Source organism: Microcaecilia unicolor, chromosome 5 (assembly GCF_901765095.1).
Source record: "Microcaecilia unicolor chromosome 5, aMicUni1.1, whole genome shotgun sequence".
Taxonomy (NCBI): Eukaryota; Metazoa; Chordata; class Amphibia; order Gymnophiona; family Siphonopidae; genus Microcaecilia; species Microcaecilia unicolor.
Window position 1 is genome coordinate 158337662 of NC_044035.1, and position 16375 is coordinate 158354036.

General features: G+C 43.1%; 2 protein-coding genes across 5 annotated transcripts in view; one reads left to right on the forward strand and one right to left on the reverse strand.

The window, feature by feature from the left end:
- The window catches only part of ANAPC16 (anaphase promoting complex subunit 16), a 69114-nt gene extending 64616 nt beyond the window's left edge, over positions 1 to 4498 (reverse strand). The window contains exon 1 of one of the 2 annotated variants that reach the window (XM_030203496.1): positions 4434 to 4498. The gene's annotated coding sequence lies outside the window, so the exon portion shown is untranslated. Of the gene's footprint in view, positions 1 to 4422 lie in introns of both variants that reach the window. The other variant, XM_030203494.1, reaches the window with a different exon arrangement.
- Positions 4499 to 4582: 84 nt separating this feature from the next.
- ASCC1 (activating signal cointegrator 1 complex subunit 1) overlaps positions 4583 to 16375 on the forward strand; it is a 121057-nt gene continuing 109264 nt past the window's right edge. The window contains exons 1-3 of one of the 3 annotated variants that reach the window (XM_030203490.1): positions 4583 to 4687; positions 6964 to 7092; positions 10423 to 10522. In XM_030203490.1, the coding sequence (XP_030059350.1) occupies positions 6975 to 7092; positions 10423 to 10522 (218 nt within the window). In that variant the 5' untranslated portion in view covers positions 4583 to 4687; positions 6964 to 6974. The other 2 variants (XM_030203492.1, XM_030203491.1) reach the window with 2 other exon arrangements.

The following is a 16375-nucleotide window of genomic DNA, read 5'->3' on the forward strand; positions in this document are numbered from 1 at the left end:
AACTCAGAGGAGAGAGAGAGAGAGAGGGATGGAGGGAGGGAGGGACAGGGGCATGGAACCTTGCGAGCGCCCTTTTCATTTCTTTTGGAAATGGGCCTCTTTTACTAGTTATTTATATCACTTCATTTCCACAGTTTGACACACTTATCTGACTCACCAGTATCACCTATGTATGGACATATGTATCTCACTAATCATCATCACATATGCATGATCCCTTCAGTTATATTTATCACTTTTTTGAATATATTTTGGTCAAATCATGTTTATTCTAATATGGACATATGTATCTCGCTTACTATCATCACACATATATGGTCCCTCACTTTACATTTATTTTATGTAGATCTTTTTAATTTGCACATTTACATTTTACATAATATATTTTTTATATATGTTTTCACTGTATTTGTAATCCACGCATATATACATGTGATTTTGGATTTTGAATGTATATGTATTTCCCTATATGATTTTTATCATGTTTGTCAAAAGCAGATTTTGTATGTGTTCCAGACCCCTGAGGCAGGTGCTGTGGAGCACCGAAACACGGCCCCGTGTTGGGTCATTCGCAATAAAGACTGTACCACTGTGTTATTCGCAATAGAGACTGTATCATTGTTCCAGTTCTGAAGGCCCTTTTGTGCTTTGTTCTGTTGTTGTATTCTGTGTACTACTGGACCCTTTCTTTTTTGCAGCTGAGACGAGGCTTAAGAGGCTAGGACTCTTCAGCTTGGAAAAGAGATGGTTGAGAGGGGATATGATAGAGGTCTACAAAATACCGAATGGTGTATAATGGGTAAACATAAATCTATTTTTTACTCTTTCAAAAAGTACAAAGACTAGGACACACTCAAGGAAGTTACATGGTACTACTTTTAAAATGAAGAGGAGGAAATATTATTTCACTCAACGAATAGTTAAGTTTTGGAACTTGTTGTCAGAGGATGTGGTATCGATGGTTTGTGTATCTACGTTTAATAAAGGATGGACAAGCTCCTGGAGGAAATGTCCACAGTCTGCTATTGAGATAGACACGGGGAAAGCCACTGCATGTCCCTGGGATCAGCAGTATGAATCTTGCCACTATCTGGGATTCTATCAGGTACTTGTGACCTGAATTGGCCATAATTGGAAGCAGGATACTGGGCTAGATGGACCATTGGTCTGACCCAATATGGCTATTCTTATATTGTAATGTAGGAAGAAAGGCATCCAAAGCTGGTCTGGTGTGTGATCCTAGCCTGGAGCAAAGCTGAGAGACTCTGCTGTTTTAATGAGTGGCAGAAAGATCTATTGAGGAAGTACCCTCACTCAAAAGATTTTCTGGGCTATGCCCTCATCCAGAAACCACTTGTGAGGTTGCAAAATCTAGCTTGGTCTGTCTGCAAGACAGTTGTATTTCTTTGCCAGGTATGTGGCTTTGAGCAACATCCTCCAAGAGACAACCTGACAGATTCCTGGCAAAGAAAACATTACCTCGTCCCTCCATGCTTGTTAATATAGTACATTACAACCTGATTGTATATCTGAATCAGAACTACTTGATTGAATAATCAAATCTCTGAAAACTCTTAAGAATGTTCCATATCTGATAAGTTTTTCCTGAACAGTCCACAGATCTTGTATGTGGAGCCCATCTGCATGCACTTCCCAAGCCAGGCTGGATGCACCATTGTTAGTATCTTATTGACCTGCAGGACGGAGAGGGGGGTCTCCCATATCTTCATCTGTACTCACCCGAGGATTCTATAAACGAGATCTGTGATGGCTTTTGGGGATGGGGGGTGGGGTCATCAAACTGAAGAATGTCCAAAGTTTCTGCCCTAGGCTTATCCTGTCTCCAAAAGAAATGGGACAGACTTGACCACATCCCTAACAAAATCTTGGAATGAAAGCTCCTCTGGTGATTTGTGCCTCTCAAGTTGTAGGATAGGGGCAGATGGTAGATCCAGGGGCCCCTCCTCTGCGATCTCTTGATTTTCATAAAATTCCCTGGAACGCTTACACTGAGAAGTTTGAGTATACCTGCCATGAATGACTTGACATGCTGGTCAGGCCTGGGCTTGTGATGCTGAGGCACCAAGGATCTTCCATGCAATCAGGGAAGCATCCTCCCCTGATGGGCTGGAGATTAATACCGGTGTGGTATGCACAGACTCTGATGCTCTTCATGGCCTTGGTGCTGGTGCATCTCCTGCAGGCAGTGAATGGATTTCAATTATTCAGCTGCACAGCCTTGAGCCTTGGCTTTTGATGCACTCAAAGCCGTAGCTTTGTGCTGGGCAAAGAACCACTATATATGATCCTTAAACTTCTTCATGAGCTGCTCCTCAAAGGCTGCCATTGACAAGAAGAATGGGGCAATATAGTCAGGTTGGCCTCATCCCTGAGAGATACTTGGGGTGTACTGGATACTTGGAGACTATCATACCCTCCCCCCCCCCCCCCCCCCCGTGCCAAGGAGGATGAGCAGTCCTCATGTCAGGGGGGCTTTGAGGACACGCGATACTCTCTGCACCATGCTTCAAGGGGGATCGATGCCGGTGCGCCCTGACCTCTGCCTGATGTCTAGTATCTTTATCCCACAGTGTCAACAAGGATGAATCCTTCTTCTGCTTTGGGAAGGGATCAGATGATGATTGTCCTGATAGGTCCTAAAGATGCTCAGTATCAAGAGTGATCAAAGTCCTCTTGATGCCGATGAGTCCCCATCAAAGCCCTCTTGATACTGCCACAGCAGGTGTTAGTGGTGTCCTCTTTACTATACTATTGATTTTTATTATTGTATTTTTGTCACATTTTAATTTACTACAAATTTATAGCTTTTAGGTTTAGTTTAGCTGACAGCTCTTTTGAAGCAACTTAAGTAATGAAGGTTTTTATTAAGGTAAAAGTCTAATTTTACATTATTTTACTATTATTGTCAATTTATTTCAATGTTTTTATCTATGTTTTTTTTTTTTTGCTTTTATGGTTGACTGAAACAAATTCATCATTGCCCCTGGAAAAACATGATAGAAGGTTTTTCTGGGAGCAGTGATGAGGTTTTAGGGGACTATTATATTTTTGAGCACCCAGGTTTTTGTTTTTACTTCTCTCATTTTTCCAAGGGCAGTGATGAGCATTTTCAGTTACCTTTTTTGGGGTCCTTTTACTAAGCTGTGCTAAAAAGTGGCCTTAATGCACTTTTAGCTTAGCAGAGTTTAAAAAGGGGTTAGACGGTTTCCTAAAGGAGAAGTCCATAAACAACTACTAAATGGACTTGGAAAAAATCCACAATTCCAGGAATAACATGTATAGAATGTTCGTACATTTGGGAAGCTTGCCAGGTGCCCTTGGCCTGGATTGGCCGCTGTCGTGGACAGGATGCTGGGCTCGATGGACCCCTGGTCTTTTTCCAGTGTGGCATTATGTACTTATGTACGTACACAGGTCTTTCCCACGTACTAAGGCCATTTTTAGTGCAGTTGAAAAATGGCTGATTCTCCATTTCCCAAAATAAGGGCCACATGCTAATTTTGCCATTAGTGTGCGGCCATTAAAAAAGATTAGTGAATGAGCCCTTACCGCCACCTTATTTTGTAGGCAGTAAGGGCTCATGTGCTAATCAGCTAGCGAGCGGGAATGCAGATGAACGATTTGTGTAGAAACACCACTCTTCATCCCCCCCTGTGGAAAAATAACTTTTTTAAAACTCACAATACTTACCATAGCTTTAGTATTCTAGGTGACTAATAACATTTTTGGGCCCCCATGTTTTTCTCTCTTTAATTTTTGTTAAATGATGTATAAACTTTGTTTATTATTTTCTTTAGATTTAAGTTTACAGGGTTGTAATTATTTATTCTGCTGACCCACATTTTCTTTACATATTGTTTACATGTTCCCATTATATTCTTAAGAATTAAAGCCAGATCTCCAGTACAGCAGCACACAATCCTTCCACTTAGGTTCTTTTATTTTTCTTTTCATTTTATTCACAAATTTCCAAAGGATGTTTACCATTATTTTTGTTTTCCCTATACACACGTAAAACAGCTTAATTGTCTCTCATGCATAGGAGCCAGCTTTTCAAAATAATTGGGTGCTAAAACCCCAACATAAATGACCCCTCCTTAGACACAATGAAGGAGTTTGTTAGCTATTGGAGGTACTCAAGCACTCACGGGGCTAGGTTCATAAGAGCCAGTTCTGTAGGTACAAGTGGGTACTGAGCATCCCTAATATTGTGCAAGTTCCTTCATTTTCTCCACGGAGAGGTAACTTATTTGATTAACACTTCATGTCACTTCAGAACTGAAAAAAGGCCCAATACAAACTCATATAGAACAAAAGCGCACACTACCAATAACAAGAATACAGTCCACCATCACAAAGCACACCATCCCCCTCCACTTCCCAACAAGAAGAAGAACTCACCACCACTGTGCACTGTCAGTTTTCAACCCTCAAACCGGTCACGCTATTCTCGCGAGAGAAGGGCTCTGACTTTGTTTGGTGCGCTGCACTGTTTTCGCGAGATCTCAGTACCGAAGGGTTTCGAGTACGGGGCGCCACACGGCTCAAACTACCTAAGAAAGCACGGCAGGAGTGCCTGGGAGAACTAGAGCAGCTGGCGGGTGGGCTACAGAGAGCGGAGATGAACGGAGGGAAAAGAATGGGATAAAGAAAAGAGAGTAACCAGGTGTTTATTACGAAGTCTCCCAAACTTTCCATAGCCTTGTTAGAAAGAGCGGAAAGGTGTACTTGATCCCCTTCTGTACTTGTTGCCACGTCTTTAAAGGTTGTGTATCTAACAGTATATGTGTCTATATTAGTTTGTGTGGCTTTATGTGTGGGTTGGAGAGTGTTTCTTGTGGTTTCTGTACTGGGGAAGAAACGTTTTATATAAATGTGGAAGTGGGAAGGAGCACTGTAGTAGGAGATGGGCAACATTATAATAATGGGTGGTTTCAGTTACCCCAATATTGACTTACAGACCGGTAAGCCTGACTGACTTCAGTGCTGGGCAAAATAATCGAAATTAATAAAGAATAAAATTACAGAACTCGTAGACAAATGATTTAATGGGACAGAGTGAGCACAGAGGTCTTGCCTCACCAATTTGCTTCATTTCTTTGAAGGCGTGAATAAAACAGGATAAAGGTGAGCCGGTTGATGTAGTATATCTAGATTTTTAGAAAGCTTTTGACACAGTACCTCTTGAGAGACTCCTGAGAAAATTAAGGCATCATGGGGTAGGAGGCAGTGAGGCATATTTTCAAAGCACTTTGGGAGGCTAAGTTCCATAGGTTTCTATGGAACTTTGGGAGGCTAAGTGCTTTGAAAATGAGCCTCAGTGTGTACAGTCTGTACATGAATAAGTTTAGCCAGACTGCGCAGAGGCATTCCTAGAGAGGGTAACATTGCATTAATGCATACATTTTTCAAAATTTAGCTCTGTGCTTGTAAAGTAACCCAGAAAATTTGTGCGTGCACGTTTAAATGCAAGTGCATAAATTCCCTAGGGTAACTTTCAAAGTTACCCTAACCTTTCCTCCGCTCATATTTATAGGCATCATAAACCCATCCTTGTCATTCCTTTCTATAGTATGTTAGTTACAATAATCTCTGTGGCTCCAAAATGTTACTGTAGAGATGTTTTTTTAGGGGCTCTGATGTGCAAATGGAGGGTGTGATCATTGCCTTGGACTCAGTGTGGAGTGTTGAAAGCTAAGGGGCCCTTTTATTAAGCTGTGTTAAGTGCTACTGTCTGTTTAACACAGCTTGTGGTAACAGCCAAATTGAAGTTGAAGTGAAAGAGGATAAAATCCTCACAACCGAGGTCAGCGAGAGCAAAAACAGTGAGGCGATGGAGCCCACTTGCAGAACCAAAGAGACTTTATTACAGCCAGTGTCTGAAGCGCAAACAGAGCGACCCGACACAGCCGTGTTTCGGCAAAAGCAATGCTTGCTTCAGGGGTCTATGCAATCTCATTAACGATGTGTGGCTGGTTCGATGTTGGAGAGAACACTGATTAAAAAACCCAAACAGCTAAACATTTAGCAGCTGATCCTAGTTTCACAGTGTTGCTAAACCACAGGACAGCTGACTCTGGCAGAATTTCTTTTTGTAGCACTGCAGTTCCTGTTGTCTTTGGAGTGGACACATCCCCCTGCTAGTTATATTGTGTGTTACACCAAGTACAATACACCACAACTCCATAGAGTGTTTGTATGTTACCCCTGAAGCAGGTGGGACATACGCTGAAACACGGACCTGTGTCGGGTCTCCTATGTTGATGCCATAATAAAGGTGTTTTAACCATACTCCCTGTCTGAAGGTCGTGTGCCATCCTTTGCTTCTCTGGTGTTTCCTAGTTAACATGGCTACATTACCACGCATTAGCAGGTTAGTGCAGGATTACTGTGTGAGCCCTTACCGCCAACAAAATAGGTGTCAGTAAGTGCTCATACGGTAATTTTTTTAAATGGCTGTATGCTGATGGCAATGTTAGCATATGGCCATGAATACAAAATTGGAAAATCTGCCATTTTACTGCTGCAGTAAAATGGCCTTAGTGTGTGGGAAAAACCATGCAAGGCTGCGATGAGGACACTTTTTGCTACAGCTTAGTAAAAGGGCCCCAAGGTTTTGTTTTAAAAGTATATGATTCGTTAATAACTGTAAGCCTCTTTGGAAGCAGGTTTTATGAGGTGTTTTTTGTTGTCTCCAAAATGACTGTGTGCAGATGGTTTAGGCTGTTTTTAGGGGCTGAGTAACTGCTTCTGATGTGCAAATGAAGGGTGTGAGGATTGTATGAATTATCTCTGTGATCAGCTGTTCCTTGGGGCAGATGCAGTGTAAACCTGTAAATTACCTTGTTGCTGCACTGTGTATGCTGAGGGTATTGTAGGAAGGCTGATCTTTGTCTTGTCTTTTTTTTCTTCCTTTTGGTTTGCTAATTGCTGCAATTCTAGAAAAGGACAGCATGGAGATCTTGCGCCCTATGCTGATTAACATTGGAGGACGGATTTACAGGAAGAACACCGTGCAAGAGCAGTGCTATCAGAATGAAGAGTGTGAGGAGGAAGGAGGCTTCTATGCAGGTAAACCAGACAATCAAAGGCTTTGGAGAGAACGCAATACATGTTATGTGAAAGTCCTATAATAGCCCCACAATAAATGCACCTTTATTTTGTAAATACAGTCTACGTGATGAGACAGGCAAGAGTGTCAGGGTTGATTGAGAGGCTGATGTAATAAAGTACGGGAGGCTTTGTGAACAATTTAGCACACAATTTTTGTACTACTGTGCTCACTCTATGAATGAAGGAGTTTGCACACAAGCAAACTGTGCACGAACACTTGTGTTGTCATCCGCATACAGCGTATTTAAATCCCTTGGTAATGAAGGCATTAGCTGTCAAGCCAGAAGTGTGGAGAAAACCCGGAGGCTGAGCATACAGTTCATTGTTCTGCGGCAAAATTTAGTATTTCACGTCATGCAGGGGTACTATTTAAATTCTTTTGCCTAATATGTAAGGTTTTTTATGGTTTGGCTCCCTTATATTTTTTAAATTACTTTGTTTCAAGGGATGTCTAGAGCTAGTAACATAGAGGCAGATGCAGCAACCAAACGTAAAAAAATCTAAATCGTTAAAGTCCCTAACGATTTTAAAATAACGAAAAATGCACCAAAAAAAAAAGTCACACATGCTGAGATCGGTAGTGAAACGTACAATGTATCAAAGAATCACAATACACATCGTTAATCGGCCCCCAAATCATGCGCAGAGCAGCCAAGCGTTATGTTAGCTGCTCTGCGCATGCCACAAACAGTCACAACACAGTCAAATCGCAAGCACATGGCTCCCAAATAAAAACAAAAATAAAAAAAAGGGTCGGGAGGGGGCAAGGGCGCTCATCAGGAGCGTCCTGTACAGACGGCCTTGCCCCCCCCCCCCCCGCTGCTCCCCACTTTCCGCCGCTCCCCCCACCCCGAAAAAGCAAAATTCTAGCAGCCCCTGCCCCCTCCCCACTTTCCGCCGCTCCCCCCACCCCGAAAAAGCAAACTTCTAGAAGACCCTGCCCCCCTCCCTTCCTCAGTCACCTGTGCTCCGCCTCCCGACATCCTCCGTCCGTGCCCCGCCCCCTTTTGGGGTCGTCGCCGCCATTCCCCTCCTCCATCGGGCCCCCCTTCCTCTTACCGGGCCCGTGCAGCGCCTCTCTCCTCTGTCCGAAGGCGCTGCACGGGCAAGAAGAACGCTGAATCAGCTGATGCCTGCCTTCGCGATGGCGCGTCTTTCTCCTCCTGGGCCCGCCCCTGTCTGACGTCAGTAACCTACGTAGGTTACTGACGTCAGACAGGGGCGGGCCCAGGAGGAGAAAGACGCTCTATCGAAGCTAGGCGGGCATCAGCTGATTCAGCGTTCTTCTTGCCCGTGCAGCGCCTTCGGACAGAGGAGAGAGGCGCTGCACGGGCCCGGTAAGAGGAAGGGGGGCCCGATGGAGGAGGGGAATGGCGGCGACGACCCCAAAAGGGGGCGGGGCACGGACGGAGGATGTCGGGAGGCGGAGCACAGGTGACAGAGAGTACTGAGGAAGGGAGGGGGGCAGGGGCTTCTAGAAGTTTGCTTTTTCGGGGTGGGGGGAGCGGCGGAAAGTGGGGAGCAGCGGGGGGGGGGCAAGGCCGTCCGTACAGGACGCTCCTGATGAGCGCCCTTGCCCCCTCCCGATCCTTTTTTTATTTTTATTTTTTTATGTGTTTTCTGAGGTCCTTTGGACCAATCACAGCGCTTTTAGCTCTGCTAATGCGCTGGGATTGGCTCAAAGTTTGTTTATTTTTTCAATTAACACTTTTTCCTGGCACAGAGCTGTCCTAACGAGAGGTCCAGACCTCTCGTTAGTTTTCCTGCCTTTTTCCTGCGTAAAGGCAATCGGAAAAGGTTAGTGCATGTCGTTTCAATGGGGTTTTCACACTAATTGCTCATCTCCATTCCGTTTTCGTTAGCTGCTACTGTCGTCGGAAAATAGGCTTAAGTGCATGGAAAGGATAGGAAATTCTTCCCTGAGGGCTCATTTAACGATGAAAAACGTTTAGTGCATCTGCCTCATAGTAACATAACATAGTAAATGACGGCAGATAAAGACCTGAACGGTCCATCCAGTCTGCCCAAAAAGATAAACTCATTTTACATGGTATGTGATAAGTAGAGTTGTAGCTTTGTTCACTTTTCCTTCTTTAAGGAGTATGAAGAGAGCTAAACTATTAAATAACTTGTTCTCATTTCAGGCTGCAAGACTAGACAAAAAAGTTCAGACTTTCTTTATTATCAGCTATAGACTATAGGAATTTTAGAAGTCAAATCAAGACATTTGTTTAGGAAATGTGCCTTAAATTCTACTGGGTAATTGTACTGAGGAGACAAATCTAATTATATGTTTGATTTTATGATGTAGTTTTCTGGTTATGTCCAGTTTTTCATTGATGTAATCTGTATAGAACCGTTAAGTAAATGGTGGAATATAAGATATATTATTGTTATAATTATGTCAGTTTCTTTGCTTTTCTGGAGCATGAGGAACCTGCAGCTTTTTTATTGCTTTGTTGACGTACATAGGTGGAAACAAATCCTACAGTGGATGAGGAGCTGAGGGGAAGGAGCTGCAGCAATGAGCAATAAAGTGCTGGACTGCAGACATCCAAATGATACCAACAATATTATATATGAGCAGAATAGTATTCCAGTACATCTGCATCATGTATGCACATTTAATTCCAAGTGCTAATACAATGTTTTGTGCACAAAATATAGATACTGCTCCTAGGACAGCCATTACGCATGTTCTTCTGCTATGCTCACCCTTTACACATGTTTTCTGTGCACAACTTATTAGCATAGTATTTGGTTATAGCAGTGAATACACAATTGTTTTATGTCTTTATGTTAGAGAAATGCACTGAGCTTTAACTCACAACTCTGCCATCCAATTTACTGTATCAGCCTCTGAATTGGAGAAAGTGCCTGAATTGTCAATTATACCGAACCATCGATGGTGAATAGAAATAAAACCATTTATCCTTTTCTCACCCCTGTATTTTGTTCATGCCATCTCCAAATTTTCAGAACATGCTATGAAGAAGAATCGAGAACCAAGGCACATTAAAAATATAGGTAGGAATGAAATGTAAAAGATCCCCTTTACTGGCCAGTGTGAGGAGTCCTTTGGAGGTGATGTTGGCCACATTGGAGCACTAGGTAATTAAGGTGCCTCTGGTTTCTATTTCTCTCCCAACCTCTCTGGTACACTTTCTGATATCACATGTTCTGGAGACAGGCACTACTTGTTTTCTATGAGAATGAAAGACAATCTGAAGCTTTCTGCCTTTGCACCCTGAGCTTGTGTAGTGAGCTGCTCCTTATATTTCCTTCTAGGTGCTGCAGAGTGCACAGATGAGCCATGTGGTGACATCGTTGTGGAACAGACGGAGAAGGGTTTCCAGTGCAAGCTACCAGTTCCCAGTCCGCTCTTCAAGTAAGCCCTGCTGCAGCTCCAGGGTTATGGGAGGGTTGGGAACCTTAGAAACAGGTTTCATTTTCTGTCAGTTCTGATGTTGTATATTATTGTTAATTAATGGGTACTCTCGCAACTCTTCAGCACAGCTTATTCTGACTTCACACTCAGCTCTGCAATGCACTTGGGGTTTTTGTTTAGTTAAAATGAGTGCTGGATTTGACAGTAGTAGAAGCAGGTTTTCCATTAGAACAAATGCATCAAAGGTGGCAGACATGCAAATATTCCTCATACTTGTCCTCACCAATGTGCCTTAACTTACTCTGCAGAGACCACCTTTGAGAGCAAGAGATTAGTGATAGTCAGTGCAGTCTTTTTGTTTTGTTTTATTCTGTTTCACTGAGAATGCAAATTGCCTACAAACATAGTTAGGTGGCTTTAGAAATATGCATACCACCTGAGCTGCTTTGGACCTGTGTTGTAGAGGTGAAAGGCTTGTATCTCTGTACCTATCCCCTGAAACATCCAGTTCCATTACCCCTGAAATTCAATGGCCTGATTTTTACAAAAGCTTGCGTACTATGTCATTTCACAACTTATGCTCTTAAGAAATGCCTTTTACCGTCCCTCTCTTTGTAGCGATTGATTTGGCATGTTGCATACAACTAACACAATGGTCATATCATGGGCTCTGCAGACCTCTGACTGTGTTCATTCAATAGCATTTCTTTGTGTGTGTGTGTGTGAGAGAGAAAGTGAGAGAAATGGAAGTGCAGGGGATAGTTTCGGCGCTTTCCTCGGGGCAGTTAGTGCAGCATGCGTTGGCAGCCGCCATTTTTTCCTCTCAGGCGTGACCAGCTCTGCACATGCCGGTTGACAGGAGGCACAGCGCGCTTCTGTGGCACAGGCTTCGATGGAGGAAAGCAATTTAGAGGGAGCAGGGGAGTCCTGTTTTGGAGTGGCACACAGAGGGCTATGGTCCCCCATCAGAGTGGGACGCACGGAGAGGAAGGTTGTGAATTCTATTTCTTGTTGAGTAATGGCCTGGCAGAGGTGCTGGTGAAGGAGTGAATGACAGAGGGTGGGGGAAGAGAAGATGGGTAGTGGTGCTGGTGGTGGTTGATGTTAGGGGTGGAGAGAAGATGGGCAGTGGTGCTGGTCATTGATGTTAGGGAGGGTGAGAAGATGGGCAATGGTGCTGGTGGTCAATGTTGGTGGGGAGGGGACACAGAAAAAGAGATGTAGTGATGCTGGATGGTGGGGTGAGGGGAAAAGAAATGAGGCAATAATGGATAGTAGAGGATTGGAGGAAAGAGAACAGATGATGGTGGGAGGGGGGGGGGAGAGACAGGGGTGATGCTGGATCTTAGGGGGAGGAGAGTGATGGGGCATACCTTTTTGGCAGATAATTCTCTTGAGTGTGTTTAGCTTACATGTTATGACAATTATTAACAAAGATATGGGGGAGGGGGAGGGCAGAGAGGACATAGTGAAGGGTTCTTTCCCTTCTATGTTCAGAAATGTTGACACAGGTGTTGCCACGCTCTATCCCACCCTGCCCTAGCCCCACCCCACCTCCCAAATATCTGAGTCACCGACCGCCTATGCATTGAAAATATTCTTTTTAAATTACCCCCAAAACATTTGACTTGACATTCATACAGAAGTACATAAGTATTGCCATACTGGGAAAGGCCAAAGGTCCATCAAGCCCAGCATCCTGTTTCCAACAGTGGCCAATCCAGGTCACAAATACCTAGCAAGGTCCCAAAAAAGTACAAAACATGTTAAACTGCTTATCCCAGAAATAGTGGATTTTCCCCAAGTCCATTTAATAATGGTCTATGGCCTTTTCCTTTAGGAAGCCGTCCAAATCTTTTTAAAACTCCACTAAGCTAACCGCCTTTACCACATTCTCTGGCAACGAATTCCAGAGTTTAATTACACATTGAGTGAAGAAAAGGTTTCTCAGATTCGTTTTAAATTTACTACATTGTAGCTTCATCGCATGCCCCCTAGTCCTAGTATTTTTGGAAAGCGTAAGGAGACGCTTCACATCTACCCGTTCCACTCCACTCATTATTTTATAGACCTCTATCATATCTCCCCTCAGCTGCCTTTTCTCCAAGCTGAAGAGCCCTAGCCGCTTTAGCCTTTCCTCATAGGGAAGTCATCCCATCCCCTTTATCATTTTCGTCGTCCTTCTCTGCACCTTTTCTAATTCCACTATATCGTTTTTGAGATGTGTTCAATTCTGGTCGCCGCAATATTCGAGGTGCGGTCGCACCATGGAGCAATACAAAGGCATTATAACATCCTCAAAACAATTTATCAGTCTTGCAGTGGCAGCCTTCAGTGAATGATAAAAGTTGACCAAAAATCCTCTGATGGTTCTTCTTATATTGAATGTCTAAAAGCAAAATATTATACAAAATACAATATTTATATATTTTAAAAATACATAAATGTATAAAGAGAAAAATTGACCAATATTCAAGGACAGTCATTCATTAGTGGCTGATAAACTCACAATTGCCGTTTCCATGTATTTTCAAATAATGTACAAATAATATCAGGACATATAAATTGCTAATTGGCCCAATACTCTGTATAGTTGGAGCTGGGTTGGGCCAAAAGTTTATCCAAGTAGGAATGGTATTCATCTGCTATCTGTGTAATTAATATGTTTAGGTTGAAACTGGCATTTCTACTAGGTTGATTTTTGTATGTCATTTTTAAGGTACTGTTTGTCTGATATCAGTGTAACTTATTCAGTGGGCAGGGCAATTTTCAAAGCCATTTAATTAGGTAAATACTGCAAAAATGGGAACTAGCCATCCCTCTTTCGAAGTCTTTACATTGGCTACCAATGCAAGCTCGTGCATTGTTCAAATTGTGCTCTTTGGTTTTTAGAATTATTCATGGCTTGATGCTTCCCTATTTACTGCCATTAGTTCATTTGCTGCCTTCTCCAAAGACATTGAGGCTCATTTTCAAAGCACTTAGCCTCCCAAAGTTCCATAGAAACCTATGGAACTTAGCCTCCCAAAGTGCTTTGAAAATATGCTTAACAGTGTACTGTAAACCAAATGATATTACATTTTCCATCTGCAATGAATGTAAAACATAATTTTATTATTTATTCTCATATCGAGCAGTGAGAATCTGGAACTCTCTAGCTCTTAGACTGAACTCTGACTATGTGAGTTTTAGAAAACAGTTGAAAATCTGTGTTTAAACAAATAATTTGGCAATCAGTTTCTTATTTAATGTATTCTTAAGTTTTAACTGTGCTTAATTAATGTGCCTGGTTTTTGCTTTATTGTAAACCTTCATTAGCCATTTGTTTGGCATTTTGCAGTATATAAGCTATTATATTGTATTGTAAACAGTGATTTGTATGTGTAAATAGCTTGCCTGAACCTTGCCATCCTTCAGTATGGCTAAATAGACTTTCACTGTGGTGCCAGGAAACTATTTTATAGAGGGTAATGGGGTCTGGAAGGGCGGATAAGGACCTAATATTTTCCATACAGTAGTAACAAGGTCCAGTTGGCATTATGATTGGAGACTTACATGGTAATAGGGGCCTAACCACTGTTACTACAGAAATCTGTCTGCAGTGCACTTGTGCATACTGTACTAATGAATGTTGCACTGTGGAAACTTACTCATGGTAACTTACTGACCTATAAGTGCTCCCCAGTACCTCTCCACTCTTGTCTCTCCCTACGCCCTCCCCCCCCCCTCGGGTACTCCATTCTATGGATAAATCTCTCTTGTCTGTCCCCTTCTCCTCTACTGCTGATTCCAGACTCCGTTCCTTTTATCTCGCTGCACCTCACGCCTGGAATAGACTTCCCGAGCTTGTACGTCTAGCCCCGTCTTTGGCCATTTTCAAATCCAGGCTAAAAGCCCACCTCTTTAACGCTGCTTTTGACTCCTAACCACTACTCACTTGCCCTGTACCCTTTTATCCCCACCTCTTTAATTCCCTTACCTCTTAGTTGTTCTGTCTGTTTGTCTTATTTACATTGTGAGCTCTTTGAGCAGGGACTGTCTTTTCATGTATGGTGTACAGCGCTGTGTATACCTTGTAGCGCTATAGAAGTGATAAGTAGTAGTAGTAGTAACTTTGCAGATTTACTCTAGTTTAGGGCTTCTTTTACAAAGCTGCACTAGCGATTCCCATGCAGCAAATGAAAGGAAGCCCATAGGAACTGAACAGGTTTCCTCTCATTTACCACGCAGAAATCACTAGCGTGGCTTTGTAAAAGAAGCCCGTAGTAAATTAGTCCCTTAGGGGCCTATTTACTGAAATGCAGTAAAGTTTTGCTGTTCCCTTAGCTGCAGAACCTCTGCGTTAACTGTTGAGGGTGTTCCCGGCATTTTGCTGTACAGTTAATGCAGAGGCAGTATACTTAACCCTGCATTTACTGTGCCATATACTCTATTCTTATGGTAGATCATTTAAAGCTTTTTTATTATTTAACTCTGTTTATTAGCAGAAAAGATAACATTGTATCAACATTGCAGTATAACCATCTGTAATCCCAGTGCTTTCAGCATTTCCAGAAAGCGTATTATGTTCTGCTTTTTATTTGTCCCCTCTCTCTAATCTTCCCCCCCTCCCATCCCTCCCCTTGCCCACCCCTCCCACAACACACATGTTCCTATTAACAATTACAGCTGTGATATGAACTCTAATAATCAGTTTAAAATTCGACTTCTCGCTAACGGTTGCAGTGTATCCCAGAAATTCGCCCATGTCCTCTGAAATCTCAGTCCTTCTCTGGAGGACAAATCCAATTGTCCACATCTCTCCAGCTTTAGGAGTTCTATCATTTGTATTCTCCAGGTTCCCAGAGCAGGGGCTCTAGTGTCTCGCCACTGTAGTAGGATGACTCTCTTTCCCATCAGTATTGCTCTCTGCAGGAATGACAAAAATCCAGGCAGTGCCGGCTTGATATAGTTATATTCACCAAACAACAGCATTGGATGTCTCTGTATTGTGCGCCCCCAGTATCTCTTAATTTCGCCCAGAATTTGGGTCCACAGTTGCAGTGTGTGTGGGCAAAACCAAAACATATGGCCAAGCGTGGCCCGGGTCTGTTTACACCAAGGACACGCATCTGAGTCACTGTACCCAGCCTTGTAAGCTCGTGTTGGTGATATGTATAATCGTAGTGCAAACTTATACTGCATCTCTATGTATTTGGTGAAGATGGAGGCTTTCCACATGGAGGCTATAAATTTACTCAATGCCTCTCCAGAAACTTCAATAACTCTTCTGCCCAGTGCTGAGCTCTACTTCTAAAGTCTATATCCTCTGTGGAATCTTGCAGAGCTCTGTGGTGATATTTGAGTGGCACCGACTCCTGTGCCCCCAATGTCATGTCTGTGCTCAACATGTCTTGTACGTCTTCACTTAAGTTAGACCAGCCCAGCGCCACTATGTAGTGTTGCACCTGTAAATAAGAAAAGCGGTCTATCTCCCGCAATTTAAATTCCTGACACAATTCTTCAAACGTACGCGTTTTGCCCTCTTCAGACACTAAATGATATACATATTTTATACCTAATGTCCGCCAGCGGCTAAATGCCGCAGACGATGTACCCTCTGGAAAATCAGGGTTGTGGTACAATGGCAAAAAAGGTGTCGCCCTCCAATCGAAATGGTGCCACCTACAAAGCCATCGCCACGCTGCTCTTGCCGAGACAACCAGGGGTTCCTAGCCAAATCTCTACCTAATCTTCCTCCAGGCGCATGTAACACCCAGCCCAGGTGTGCAGTGGGGGACATGGCTAATTCTGTTGGAGTTACTGAAAAATCTTGGCTCCCCACTAGCCAGTCTCTTATGTGTCTCATGGCAC